This window comes from Mus caroli, chromosome 19 (assembly GCF_900094665.2).
Source record: "Mus caroli chromosome 19, CAROLI_EIJ_v1.1, whole genome shotgun sequence".
Taxonomy (NCBI): domain Eukaryota; kingdom Metazoa; phylum Chordata; class Mammalia; order Rodentia; family Muridae; genus Mus; species Mus caroli.
Window position 1 is genome coordinate 52,931,126 of NC_034588.1, and position 15,199 is coordinate 52,946,324.

Sequence of the window (15,199 nt, forward strand, 5' to 3'; positions counted from 1 at the left end):
GAGAATTGTTTCAGTGGTAGTCACTGCAGAAGGTCAAGGCTAGGTTAGCATTGTCCTCAATAAGAGTCATTGTTACTATGGTCCAAAGTCTTGCAGGAATTTTTAAAATTTATTTGCTTTTTTTTTTTTTTTAAACCAGTTACCTGGAACATCAGGTGTAATGCTGTGCCAAGCCACAAGAAGAATGAAAGCCCAGGACTTCCCCCTAGGCCCCAGTTTCCATTTGTATTGGGGACAAAAGTAAAATGTTCCCAAGGCTTGTTGAGAACTTCCTGCTGGTTCACATTTCAAACAGAGCCGGTACTTAATCCCCACCCTCACACCAGACTGGCTCACAGTAAGCAGGAGGAGTTCTGGAGCCTAGGAAGCACAGGGTGCAGAGAACTACCTGGTGACCTGGTAAGTACTGCTGGACTGTGACAGAGAGTCTGGAGTCCCAAGGTTATGGTGATCTGGGAGCTTGTTAACCATTGAGCAATTGCCAATTGGGAAACTGGGAATTTTCCAATTGAGCAGTCTTGCTATTTTAGGCTTTTTCTTTCTAATCTTCTAAGACTGTAGAACCAGAGGGAAATGGGACGGACCTCTTGGCATCAGACCTATGAACTTCCAACTGGCATGACAATAAGAGGCCAGGGTACAAATGTGAGCTCTTCCAGAGTGAGATGGAGGAGCTGAACAGATGTGCGGGGGGCGGGGGGGGGGGCGGGGGGGCACGGGGGCGTGTCTGCTTATTCGGGGCCAGTGACAAGGACTATAAGAAAAACTGGAAAGAGATTGCATCCTCCGTTCCTTGTCTGTCTGTCTGCCTGCCTGCCTGCCTGTCTGTCTGTCATCCACCTGTCATCTCTGTCTGCCTGCCTACCTGTCTGTCTGTCAGTCATCCATCCATCATGTCTGTCTGTCTGTCTGTTTTTGAGACAGGGTCTCACAAAGGAGCCCCGGCTGGCCTAGAACTCACAGATATCTTCTAGCCCCTACCCATCAAGTGCTGGGATTAAAGGCATGTACCACCATGCCCCACACTTTCTCCTTTGTTGAACGGGCAGGAAGTACCACTATCCTGAAAAAGACTGACTTTCAAGTTAGAATGTGGCTCGTGTTCTGAATCCTTAATTCTGTAGAGAATAGTTGCTTAATATTTCTAATGGCTGTTTCCTTGTCTGTGACTGGATGTTACAGAATTGTAAAAATAATTTAAACTCTAGGTGCACGGCAGGATGTAGTATGCGTACCATAAATGCTAGCTATTATTGACCCACAAACCATAGACTATTTGAGACAGAGAGGACCTGGTAACCAGCATTCTCGGGAACAGAAAAGCAGTCCTCATAGGCAACACTGGAGTCCTTTGTGGGCATCATGAGGCTAGAGCTGCCCCGAAAGCACACTTTACCAGGCTTAGTGCGCTAGGAAAGTGGTGCCATTGGAAGGATCCGTGTGCATCCATGTGGAGCCCTGTGTGTTCTGCCTGGGGAGCTAGATACACTTCACTTCGCTCTTTCTCTCTCACGTGCAGGTCTCCATTTGTGAAATAAGCCCCTTCAGTACAGGCTAGTGCTGAGACCCAAAAGTCACAGCGTATGCAGATGTGTAAATACCATTGGTGGTGCTCTGGGTCAGGCGTGCCTACAGTCTCCTTGGCACCAGTCAGAGCTCTGGTGCTGGGGCAGGATCAAGCATAGTTTCTGTACAAACTGTAAAGCAGCAGATGTTCTCAAACCAGTGCTATCAGGAAGATTTTAGCCCTTCCCTAACAAACTATAAAGGCTTTAAAAACAGTTAAGTATTTTATCAGGAACTTCCTTTTTTTTTTAAACAAAGAACAGTCTTATGTGGGTTCTCTGCACCATTACATGCTGGGCTAAATGCTGTAAACATGGATGCCCAAGTCTCACATGTGCAGACAAAAGGGGGTGCTGAAAAGCACCCCTTCCTAATTACTTCTCTAGACAATGGCACTCTCACACTGGAAAGAAGTCCGGGAAAACTCACGCGAGTCATCAAATAGCTCTGGCATGGTTCTCACAAGCCAGCCAAGGAGAGGAATGAGTGGGCTGATGCTAACTAAAGGCACAGGTCAGCAGGGGAGCAATCACACCTGGCACTGGTCAGCAGGAGAGTGTTCACACCAGCCACAAGTCAGGAAGGGAGCAGTCACACCAGGCACAGGTCAGGAGGGGAGTGTTCACACCAGGCACAGGCTAGCAGAGGAGTGTGCACACCAGGCACAGGTCAGGAGGGGAGCAGTCAAACCTGGCACAGGTCAGCAAGGGAGTGCTCACACCAGGCACAGGTCAGGAGGGGAGCAATCAAACCTGGCACAGGTCAGCATGGGAGTGTTCACACCAGGCACAGGGACAGCAGGGGACGTGTTCCCACCAGGCACAGGTCAGGAGGAGAGCGTTCACACCAGGACAGGCAATAGCCCTCTCTTTCCTGATTGCCCCAGGTTGCTGGTTGGCTCCTTTTTCAGGCCTTCCATTTTGAGGTGTTACTAGTTCAAGGCAGAGGTCGGTCATGGACATAATCCTCATTCTCAAGACCTCATCAGCCCTGCAGCTCTCACCTGTGGAAGTTCCCCCATCTCTCAGTCCCCTAGATCAGCAGTTCTCAACCTTCCTGGTGCTGCGAACCTTTAATGCAGTTCCTCATGATGTGGTGACCCAAGTGTAAAATGACTTCCATTGCCACTCTTCCTACTGTTACGAATCACAGTGTAAATATCCGATATGCAGGACATGTGACCCTTCCCCCAAGGGGTCTCAACCCACAGGTTAAGAACCACTGCCATAGATGCTTACAGGTGAGAGACAGCTTAATAGGACAAGACTTAGATTCAGCTCACTCGGGTCAGCCTCTGGCCTCTGCATCAGGAAATCTTAAGAATGTGCATACAGATAGCAGAGGCACTTGAAGAACAGGGCTTTCTGCTCCTTGCTCATGAGGTTTCCTCTGGAGAAAGCAAGGCCCCAGATGTGAAAAGAGCTTATCACAGCTGCTTCTCACCCCACAGTCTCCTGCCTCCATGTTGCTCTGGTCTCAATGCTGTCACCCGTCTCCCTGGGTCTCTCCTCCTACAGCCATGTCTGTACCCTTACAGTCTTCTTTGTAGCTTCTCTCCACATCACCTATTGGGTGAGCACAGGCTCCCTGGATGGTCCTCATCACCATGGCTACTATCACCTTTGGGGCACAATGGAGGAACACATTAGTGAAAGAGTTGGCTGATGTTAATTAAAGGCACAGGTCAGAAGGGGAGCATTCACACCAGGCACAGGTCAGCAGGGGAGTGTTCACACCAGGCACAGGTCAGCAGGGGAGCATTCACACCAGGCACAGGTCAGGAGGGGAGCGTTCACACCAGGCACAGGTCAGCAGGGGAGTGTTCACACCAGGCACAGGTCAGGAGGGGAGCTTTCACATCAGGCACAGGTCAGCAGGGGAGTGTTCACACCAGGCACAGGTCAGGAGGGGAGCATTCACACCAGGCACAGGTCAGGAGGGGAGCATTCACACCAGGCACAGGTAAACACATTAGTGAAAGATTCAGTAAAGCATTTGCTGCCCAAGCATAAGAACCTGACTTCCCTCCACAGAATTCACACTAAAAAGTGGGATATGGTGGCACATGCTTGCAATAGCAGCAGGAGAGGCAGAGAAAGCAGATGACAGGTGAGCTCATACCAATGAGAGACCCTGTCTCAAAAAACAAGATGGTTGTCACCTGAGGAATGGCGCCCAAGGTCGAACTCTGGACACCACACACATAAAAAAGAGAGAAAAGGCAAGAACAAGAATTGTGATGCCTTGTCCTGGCCCCTGATGATGCCGTAGCTTGTCAGCTTGGACACTTAAGTCTGGAAGCTAACTGTCGCCTAACTCCTCTTTCTGACAGGTGAGAAGAGCCAGCCAGATGGAAGCCAGACCTCCAAAAGGCCCAGGTACCTAAGGGCATAGTAGCAGAAGGAAACAGCTGTCCTCGAGCATTGATGAGCCAGGTCTACCAGGCTACCCACAAGCAGGCATTAGTTTCCATTTGTAGGGACAACAGGTACCATTCTGGGACAGTGACTCTTGGTCTAGAGAAAGTAGGAGCTGTTGGGTTCCCTTAATTATTTGTAAAAGCTGAACTGTCTAGAAATTTAGCAATTTCTGGTTTTCATTGGCTAAGTGTTCCATTTGGGCCTTGAAGACAATGCCTTTAATAAATTACAGCCCAGCAAAGACTAGGATCTATCCCTTTAATTTTGCATAAAGTTTTCAATTCTAGAAGAGTCATTGTGCTCAAGGAACTCATAATCTCACTGAGAAGTGGAGAGAAACACTGGCAAGGAGCTGTATCAGCTCAGCACGTGCCATCAGAGCAACCATGGAACAGGGAGGGAACAAAGTGCTGTGGAATGAGAAGGAAAAGCTGAGGTTGTCCTGGGAATCCTGGACGCCTCATGGAGAGGTTATTTGAGCTGACTCTCAAGGTGTGTGCAGGGCTTTTATGCATATGTGTGTTGTATATACACGTTCTCGAGGATGTGTGTACATGCGTACGTTGGCAGATGGAGTCCAGAGACCAGTGCTGAGTGTCTCCCTTGATTACTCTCCACCTTACTATTTAAGTCAGGGTCTTCCACTGAGCCTGCATCCTCGTGATTCAGCTCGGCAGACTGACTAATGAGCTCCAGAGAGCTGCCGTTCTCCGACTCTCCAGCCCCAGTGGTGAGGTTAAGGATCCATGGCACCACATAGGATTTATGTGGGTGTGGGGGATCCAAGCTTGGGTCCTCGTACTTAGGTCGTAAACTGAACCATCTCCCCACTCCTCGGTGGAGGGTTGGGGGGGGGGCTTTACATTTTTTACATCTATTTTTAATTAAAAGATAATCACATCACTTTCTGCTTTTCCAACCTCTGCTAGGTTCCTCCTTACCCCTTCTCAAATTGATGGCCTCTCCTTCATTGTTGTTATAAACACGTGTGCACACACATGCACACACATATATATTACATATGTACACATAGAGAGATGTACAAACACATAAATACAACCTGCTATGTCCATTTTTGTTGTTGTCTATGTGAATATAATTTCAGGGCTGGTCACTTGGTATTGGATAACCAGTTAGGGGGATCATCCCTGTGAGAGGCTAACTCTCCCTCAGAGATTCCCCCTTCAGGATTAGCGTGTCTATTGAGATGGCACGGTTTCTAGGAGACACGGTTTCACTGTGGACTTCCTGGTCCTCTGGCTCTTACAGTCTTTCTCCCCACTCTCCCTGGATATTTCCTCGGCCCTAAGTGTAAGAGTGTTGCAGATGTATTTACTGGGCCTGAGGTTGCTACAAACCATTCACCTCTACATTGTATCCAGCTGTGGTCTTCTGGACAGCTACTCATTTGCTGTAAAGAAAAGCTTTGGGAGAGAGTTACTATTATCTGTGGGTGTAAGGAGAAGGTTTAAAATGCAGTTATGAATTATGGAGGAGGTTCTCTTCTACAGTTCATGGGGTCATCAGTCCCCTGGGTGGGGTGGATACCCTTCTAGTACCAGGTGTGATTCCCCTCTAGAAAACAAAAGGCATCCATCCCATCAGAAGAGTTGGCAAGACCCACAGCACTGGATACAGAGGTACAGAGGCAGGATGGTGAGGGAGCAGGGCGGTGTCATAATGTAGGATGGGGGAGAAGAGAGGCTGAGGAGGCCAGACCCTGACCTCCTATGACTGGCAGCATTTTGCACGTGGCCTTGGCACGACCACGCATTTTTGACTGCCCGTAGCATTCAGCAGCTTTCCTGTAATTTATTGCGCGTCTCCTTGAGGTGGAGAGTCTGGTGTCAGTAGATGAATTCACAAGGGCGAGTTTCACCGCAGTCTGCACAGTGAATGTTCCCTCACCTCAAGCTTTGCTGTTTTGTTATAATCCTATCCTCCAACGCCCAGTCCTTTGTCCCATCGCCTGGCTCTCCGTCACTGTGCTTGCGAGCGTTTTGCATAACGGTGAGCACACAGTAAGACATGCTCATCTGACCTCTTCTACTTGTCACAATTCTCTAATTCATAATTGAGATTCGTCCACACTGTGTGTTGGTCCTTTCTCCTTTTCCACTATGTGGGCGTGTCATACATAACGGACTATTCATTGACCTTCTGGAAACACTCAGGCTTTTCCCACCTTTGTCTATTATAAAAGGATTATATGAACACACATATATATGTATGCATATATACATATAGTATATATGTGTGTGTGTGTGGTGTGTGTAAATGCTCATGTGGATGTGTGCATATATGAAGAATGCACACATATGTACATGCTGAGCCTAGAGGTTGGCATCATGTGCTTCTCTTTATATTCTTTTAATTTACCTAGGAGTAGAAATAGCTGGGTCATATTGTACAAATATATTTAGCTTTTATCAAATGGATTTGATTTTTCAGAAATCTTTAGAGGCGTGACTGACAAGCAGCAGGCCCCTGTGTTTAAATCTACAAGTACCTAGTATTTGTTATGTAGAAACCCTATGTGTGGGACTGTAGGCCAGAGCAGAGCACATGCCTAGCATTCATGATACCTTAGGCTAAATTCTGAATATTGTCAAGTTTAAATAAATAAGTAAATACCATAAACTATCACCTAGGTGTACATAATGAACTGACCATCAAGCCTGTCTCCCTCTTTGCACCGTACACCCCTTCCTAGGCAACCACAGGTCTCCTCTCTATATATAAAGTTAACGTATTATTTATTCTAGAATGACCCTACCAGCTTGGCCTTTGGGGGCATTTTCTTGACTAGTGACTGATGAGAGAGGGTCCAGCCCATTGTGGGTGGGCCAACCCCAGCAGATAGCCTTGAGTTCTTTAAGAAAGAGGCTGAGCAAGCCAGGAGGAGAAAACCTGTTAGCAGCACCCTCCATGGCTTCTGCTTCAGTTCCTGCCTCCAGGCTCCAGCCTTGAGTTCCTGCCCTGACTTACCTCAGTGATGGACAGGTACAAGACATGTAAACGGAACAGACCCCTCCCTCCTGGGGTCTCTTTCCCTCATGGTGTTTTATAACAGCAATAGAATTCCTAACTAAGATGTCCTTTTTTCTTTCTTTCTTTTATTTGTGCCTTTTATACTTATAATGTGTTTCTTGTAAGCAGCATAGAGTTGGATCTTGCGATTTCATCCAGTCTGACACCTTCTCCTTTTAATTCAGGTGTTTAGAGTATTCACATTTTATCTGACTGTTGCTGTGTTCAGGCTTGAGTGTATCCTGTTGCTGTTTTGTGTATTTCTCAGTTGACTTTTGCCCCACCTGCCCCTACCCACACACACCTACCCCACCCTACCAGTCACACCCACCCACACCTACCCCACCCTACTGGGCACACCCACCCACACCTGCCCATACCTGCCACACCCGCTACCACCCCCACCACCTTTTCTGCTTTCTTTCTGAATGAACTGAGCCCTTTTAATGATCTGACTTCATCCCTCTCATTAGCTTATTACACTGAGCTATATTAGTTGAGTCATTACTTTAGGGATTATATATTTTTAAACATACAACAGCCTGACCCCAAGTAATGTCATACTAAGTCACAAATAATCCAGGCTCATTGCTAAGATGTGATCTTGTCTTCCTTCCCAAGCCTCTATGCTGCTATTCGAATTCATGTTATCCATACATCATTATAATCTGCACAATGCATTGCTATTTTTGTTTAGCTGGTTGAATTACTGAGTGCTTTAAATAAGGGGAAAAAAAGTCACCTCACATTTAGCCTTGTAGTTTCCATGTTGGTGCTCTGCGCACCTCCAGTGCATTCCGGAGGGTTTCCGTAGCATCCTCTCTGATAGTGGTCGCTTCCTGATGGTGAAATTCTTTCAGAATTTGCATATATGAAAATGCCTCCAAATTGCCTCCATATTTCAAAAATATATTTGCTGCTTATAGAACTTCAAATGGCAGGATTTCTTCAGAGCTGTTAATAGTCTAAATGTTCTTGCTTATATACACAAGAAATGAAACTGGAGAGATGGCTCGGCAGGTAAGAGCTCTGGCTGTTCTTCCTGAGGACTTGGGTTTGATTGGCAGCGCCCTCATGGAGGCTCACAATCATCTGTAACTCCAGTTTCAGGCCATACAACACCCTCTTCTGGCGCTCTCTGGTTCCAGGCATGCATGTGGTGCTCAGATATGTATGCAGGCAGACCATCTGTACACATACATCTCATTTTAAAAAGAAGCAAACGCCGTTGTTGCTTGTCTTTGTTATGTCGGGACTGTCTTTTCTCCACTCTCTGATTTTGAGATGTTTTTCTTTTAGCATGGCTTTGAGCATCTCAATTTTGAGGAACTTTGGAGTGAGTGTGTTTCTTTCCCTGTGTCTTGTGTTTCATGGGGTCCTTTGAATTGCTTGGGTCTTGCTTTATAGTTTTAAATTTGTAAAATTTTTAGAAGTATTTGTTCAAATATTTTTTTCTGCCTCCTCCCCTCCTTTAAGGGATCGCAGCTGCTTGCGTATTGGACCGGTTGAGGCTGCCCCAGCGCAGATGCTCTTTCGCATTTTGGAGTCTTTTGTTTGTTTGTTTTTTACTTTATGTTAATAGTCCTTACTGATACCCCTTCCAGTACTCTGTAATTTTCTTCTCCAGTAACCAGTCTTTTCTAACAGTCTGTGGGTGTAAACCTCCCTGCCCCCAAATGTCGTGGTTTCCATCTCTAAGAGTTCACTTTGAGTCTTTTCTAGCTCATATATCTCCCAAGATTTTGACAGTAACAGTAAATCTCTGGTCCAACCAACGTCTAACATCTGCACCAGTTCTGTCTTGATTAATTAGTTACTCCCTTCATTACATGACCCATTTGTCTGCCTCTTCTCCATGCCTGGTCACCTTTGACTGGTAGCCAGACATTACACATTTTACCTTATTGGGTACTGAATGTTTTTTATTCTTATAAATCTTCAGTTTCTTGGGAACAACTCAGTCTCCGAAAAGCTGCTTGTGTAAGATTTGTTAGGTGGGTCTGGCACAGTCCTGGAATCTAGGGCTACCTGGTGTGAGGAATCCTGCTGCAGCTAATGCCCCATGAATTACAAACTTTTCCAGCACAGCTGGAGGGAACAAGCACTTTTCCTGACCCTGTGTGGGCATCCTAATCTTTTTAAATCTGTGGCATACACATGCATAGATCAGTAGTCCCAGTATGCTGGTATATAAGAGGAGTCTCTGTGTGTGTGTGTGCGCGCGCGCGCGTGCGTGCGCACTGTGAATACAATAAACACATATACATGGTGTAACAAATAAAAGCAGCAATACCTGCTGTGGAAATGCAGAAGCTCTTAAATATTAAACTGTTTCATTGTAATTACTGGTATTAAAGACAGTTATTATTAGTAGTAGTAGTATTACTAATTATTATTTTGTGGGTTCCAAATGCAGACACCTTTCATTTAGGAAACCGGTGCTGTTAAAACGGTATTGAAGGGCTTAGTTTTATTCTTACATCACAGCTGCTTCCCTTTGGTTCAGGAAAGGCCGGCCATACCCGAAGGCTCTAGCCCGGTGAGTGGAATCAGAGTTGTGTAATACAGCGGTTGAGACCCTTGTATCCCATCACACCCATGAGACTGCACTCCCCGTCCTCTGTGGCCACCCTACCTGTTCCCCCAGCAGAGATAAAATACCCCTCCTGCTTCATTTTTACTCACAGGTGGTTCTTCGAGATGTACAATGCCAAGGGTGATATAGCTACTATCTTACTCTGGCAATGGAAATGGAAACAAACCTTTGCTCTCCCTAGGGACCCAGGGCAACAGAGCCAGGCAGGTGTGGGCTGAATGTAGCTGCCTCTAAAAGCAAAATGGTGGCTGCAGCTGCTGTTCATCATTTGGTCCTTGTGGTGGGGGTGGGAGCCGGAGCAGCTATTGTGCGTGTTCTTTTGAATAACTGAATAATTTGAAGAGAAACTATGTTTTCCAAACCAAGTCGTTCTTTCCTGAAATTTATGAGAGAACAAACTGAATCCTCTTCACTTTCTTTTATTAGGCAAACAATTTACATTTGATTATGAAAATGAAGTCCATAAACGAGATTACTTCATTAAGTCGCCGCCCCCTCAGCTCTTCTTCTCTGGGGTAAGTAATCGCAGTGGCTTTACATGCCTCCCACCAGCCTCCTGGGCATTAGAAGAGTCCTTGCTCTTCTGAGCTTTAACTGAATTGCAAAACCTTTTCATTTTTCAGACCTCCTGGAAAAAGCGTCTTTTTATTCTGTCCCAGAGACGGGGAAGGGGACTCACTCTTTCCTATTACAAAGACCATCAACACAGAGGCTCCATCGAAATTGATGGGTGTGTATTCAGACCAGGAAACATGTGTATCAACTAATGAGCCAAAGGATAAGATACACAGAAACTTAAACCTGAGCCTCTGACAAGGGCTTTGGACCTGCGGTAGTGTGTGTGGCTCTAAAAGAACTTAAGTAATGAACAGAGTGGGCGAAGGCAGTGGAATGCGTACTTCACACTGTACATTGTAGGCGGTAGATCTCTAATTCCTGAGAATTCAGTTGAGGGCTTTGTCTCACTTAACTTCCCGAAATCCACTTCATAGAGCTAAAGTGGAGTTTAAGAAATATTTAGATGAACTATTTTTTTCTGTCTTTTCTTCAGAAATCATGGACTAGAAATATTGGAAAATATAGTGATTTGTGGACTCAGGAACCCAACCCAAATCGGAACCTCTGAATTGAATTTCAAGCTGAACGGAGTATTTTTAATTACCGATGAACCAGATCCAGAGTCATAAGTTATTTTTTAAAATAGAAAGAATTCAAATGAGAGTCATGATGTGCATTAGACAGCCTTTAAAATGTGGGTCAATGAAATCTGTAGCTTCGTTCCTAATTTAAAGTAGGAGTCTGTTTTCATCTTAGGTTGCTATGTGTACCCGTTTCGTTACTTTGTGTCCGTCTCAGCAGCTCCACTGTAGAAGTTGGTATAAACTGCCAGGAAAAGATGCAATCTGTGCAGAAGATGTTCAAGTGCCACCCGGATGAGGTGATGTCCATCAGAACTGCAAACAGAGATTACTTCCTTATTGGCCATGACAGGTAAGCAGGAAGACAAAAGCCAGTCTGCTGTGTGTTTAACAAAAGCATTATACCATAAACAGACTGTAAACAGAAACCAGGCTGCCAACACAGCAGTCTTCATTGTGTGCTAAAATAGTTGTGTGTGTGGTTGTACGCGTGCACATGTGCACTTGTGCACAGAGGACTACCTTAGCTGTTGTTCCTCAGGAGCCATCTGCCGTGTTTTTCGATACAGGGTCCCTCGCTGGGACTTGGATTAGGCTGAGCTGGCTCACCAGAAAGCAGCAAGGATCTACCTGTCTCTGCCTCCTCTGCTGGCACTGCAGACACACTCCACCATGCCTGGCATTTCCGTGGGTGCCAGGGATGAGATTTAGATCCTCAGGCTTTGCATGGCACACACCAACTAAGCGATTTCCCAAGCTTTTAAAAATAGTTTTAAGAATAATTATACCAGCTGCCTAAGAGTGTTATAACAGTGCTTAAAACAACAGAGGTTGTAACCTCACTGTTTTGAAGGCTGAGAATCAGGAATTCAGTGCGGGCAGGACCACACTCCCGTGAAGCCCCTCAGAAGGAAAGCAGCCATTCAAGCGTCTCCGGGAACTCCTGATGGCTGTGGCACCAAACCCTAGCTGTCACGTGGCATCCCCCCCCCCCTACACACACGTGTCTCTGGGTCCAATTTCCCCTTTTTTCCACAGACACCAGTCTCACTAGTTTAGGAGGCACCTCTATTCCATTATGATCTCAACCAATTATTTCTGCAATGAGTCCCTTTCCACGTAAGGTGACATCTGAGGACTAGGAGCTGGAACTGGGACGGACATAAAGTAGACGAGGAGAGGGTCACAAAGCAATCCTCAACGGCAGTCATCAAAGCCTTCTGTGAAAAAAACAACTCAGCCAAAAATATCTGTAGGAGGCACACGGTACAGGGAGAGACTGTGCTCACCTTGAAGGCATCTGCAGTTTTTAAGAGGGGGTTCCTGGTGCTAACAGAAGTGCCCAAGTGGACTCTCGCATCCACTTGTCTGCTGCAGGGGGAGATTATGGCATAGGAGGAGGCTGTGCCAAAGCAGCCACAAATGCTGAAGCCTTAATGGGTTCCAGCTTGACCCAGAGCTGCCAGGTTTTCTCTTAAATTGTCACGCGGAAAAGAAGACAGGGGGTACAGATTTCGAGGTAGCATGGACCATTTCAACTCCTTGGGGAACAGAGTTTTATTTTGTTGGCAGCTGATCCCAAAGCCTGTTCTGAATGCAATCAAAGAACATTCTAGATTCAGAGGGAGTGTGGGAGCTATTGCTGCCGGTGCCAACTGAAACGCTCTTCCTATCCACAGGGAGAAGATTAAAGACTGGGTCTCCTTCATGACACCATACTGCCAGGGTGTAAAAGCAAACCATCAGAGAGCAGAGGTGACTCTATAGGGCTAATGCCGTCCGTCCCAGGGCACCTGCACACAGCCCTCTTTCCTCAGAAACAATAGTGGTCCTTTCTTTCTCCTTAGCAACTGGCGCTAATACAAGGAATAAATAAGCAAAGAAACATGCCCCTGTTATTTTTACGACCAACAAAAGGAGAACATACGTTTTGTGTTTTGTATGAGAGCTAAATTAGACCGTCATTGTTTGTGGTAGGGGGAGTGAACTTAATGGTGGCAATTTTTCAGAGTAGCTCCAAGTATACTATTTTCCACCACTGTGGCTCTCCGTACATAACCAGCTTCTCTTTGAATGACTAAACCTGGGGAGGCGTCTGTCAAACATTGTTTTCATCTGCCTTGCATTTTAATGTAATGTCTCCTGTGTCAGGTAAGCAGCTGAAGGGTTTTAATTGACTCCCCAAGCGGCTTTGTGAATTCTCCCCCCCCCCCCAGTCCTTTCCTGGAGAGGCTGCCACAGAGGGAGCTTGGCTGTAGGCACAGTTAAGGGTGTATTTTTCCAGGTTGTTCCATTCTTGTAGCAAATGCCAAAGAGGAGAGAAAGCAAGGCAGATTCAGTACTGAAAGCAGACAGGACAGGGTGAAGGGGGGTACCACAGAGAAGACATGCTGGGGGGGTACTCAGGGTGCCCATCAGGGCCTAGCTGAGCATCTTCGGAAACTTGGAAGTGGGAGAAAGTCGCACTGACAAGATTGGTCATGGCTGATTGACAGCCCAGATATCAAGAACTTGGGGATACCCTAGAGAAAGAGTCCAGGTCAAGGTAGTGACATGGGGGTGGGGGCATACTGACAGCAATAGGGGAGCAATTGTGCTCTAATTATAAAACTTTTTTTTTTCTAAGCAGGAGAAGCCTTCCCTGGGTGACAGAAGGCCAGTTTCCGACCCCAGTCCTTTCTTGGGCCTCTGCAGCATACCCGAGAGTATCAGACTTGCATCACCGAGGGCCAGTCTTCCAGAGGTGGTAATCGAATTCTCTTCCTTCTGTCTCAGGATTCAGCCATTGCTGAATGAATGGTTCCCCACTGCCTCAGGGAGTCAGTCACTGTTGAATGTCCCCACTGACTAGCAGCTCACATTGACCTTGCCCAGCAGAGTCAAATGCACTGATTGAAAGAATCATTCCCGGGCTGAGGCGATAGCTCCAGAACAGCATTGTAAGCACAAAGACCTGACTCTAGTTCTCCAGGGACTCATGTGGCGCCACTCACTAACTTTAGTGCTGAGGAAGCAGAGACAGGTGTATCCTTGAATTCACCTGTCAGTTAGCCTAACCTACTTGGGGAGTTCCAGGCCAGTGGGGCAGAGGAGCCAATGGCAGGTACTTCTGGGGAACAACAACTGAGGGTGTTGTCCAACCTCATGCACGCGCGCGCACACACATGCACACACGCACAGAATGATTCCTTAATAAATTACGCATATTTGCCCATTTCCTATTCTTCAGGTAGGCTTTAGCACTCACCTAGCTGACTCTAGATCTCACCCAGTTTGGATGCTCTAGACTGGGGTTCCTTCACTTAGCTTAGCCAGCAGCCCTTCCCCTCCTTCCACACGCAGGGCTCAAAGGTCCCTCGTGCCCCCTGATCTCCTGCCGCCCTGTCCACACCCTCAGGCACTGAGGGGCTTCCTCCTGCTTCCCCTCACTCATCCAGTTAGTCTGGCTTCCCGCTCTCTGTATAGCGTCCCTTTCATCCTGGAACAATCTGTCTGAGGAAGCAGAATGGCCTGCCTGCAGCCGGAAGGGGCGTGTCCGCTCTTGGGGCGTGTCTGCTTCTGCAAAGCCACAGGGCTGTGCGCTCGCCTCTAGGGATTCGCCATCTTTCTAGCTTTGGGAATGATCACTAAATAGGCTCGGTGGTACATCCCCCCCCTGCACATCTATCATGTCATCCCTTAGAGACACCACTACTGGCATCCTTCCCTCTGTGGCTACCGAGCATATGCAATGAAGCAAGGCCTCCCATTTTATCAAGCTCTACAACATTTCAAATGCCTTTTTTTTTTTTTTTTTTTTTTTTAGCTTATCAACACCCTCAGGCCTGACACTTCATCTCTGTTATTCAGTGAGCAAAAGCAGTGGTAGGGACCAGGGCAGACAGACAGATTGACCTTGAGCAAGTGCCTCTCGCTCCAGTTCATGACAGACCCCTTTTTCCCCCACGGAAGCCTTATGGGTGGCTTTTCGGTTTTCCCTTATTTATTGAGATCAAGTAATAGTTTTTTCAACCATCTCAAGTTAAAGTCACCGGTTGTCTTGCTGGGTTTTGTTATTGATGTTGGTACCTCAGCGTAATCTGCTTCCATAGGCCGTCTTCAGCAACTGCAATAGAATATTGTACATGAAGGGGTGTGGTCCTAACAACAGTAACGTCAGTTCCCACAGCTCTGAAGGCTGTAAGGTTCAAGACCAAGGAGACTCGGCTGGCAAAGGGCTTCTTGCTGGCTCATCAAGTCACAGACAGGCAAGCAAGCGAGGCATAGGGCAACCAGAATGAACTCAGCTTTCCTCTCAGATATGACATGCAGGCAGACATGGTGCTGGAGGATCCAAGACAGTTCTACATCTTGATCCAGGCAGCAGAAGGGGACTGGCTTCTATGGGCAGCCAGGAGGGGATCACACTGCCCAGACTTGAGCATATATATATATATATATATATATAT

General features: G+C 46.8%; 1 protein-coding gene across 2 annotated transcripts in view; it reads left to right on the top strand.

Moving 5' to 3' along the window:
- The first annotated feature begins 342 nt into the window (after positions 1-342).
- Plekhs1 (pleckstrin homology domain containing S1) overlaps positions 343-15,199 on the top strand; it is a 26,305-nt gene continuing 11,448 nt past the window's right edge. The window contains exons 1-7 of one of the 2 annotated variants that reach the window (XM_021152332.1): positions 343-399; positions 3,899-3,944; positions 10,039-10,127; positions 10,236-10,342; positions 10,969-11,103; positions 12,431-12,506; positions 13,381-13,494. In XM_021152332.1, the coding sequence (XP_021007991.1) occupies positions 3,917-3,944; positions 10,039-10,127; positions 10,236-10,342; positions 10,969-11,103; positions 12,431-12,506; positions 13,381-13,494 (549 nt within the window). In that variant the 5' untranslated portion in view covers positions 343-399; positions 3,899-3,916. Of the gene's footprint in view, positions 400-3,898; positions 3,945-10,038; positions 10,128-10,235; positions 10,343-10,968; positions 11,104-12,430; positions 12,507-13,377; positions 13,495-15,199 lie in introns of both variants that reach the window. The other variant, XM_021152333.1, reaches the window with a different exon arrangement.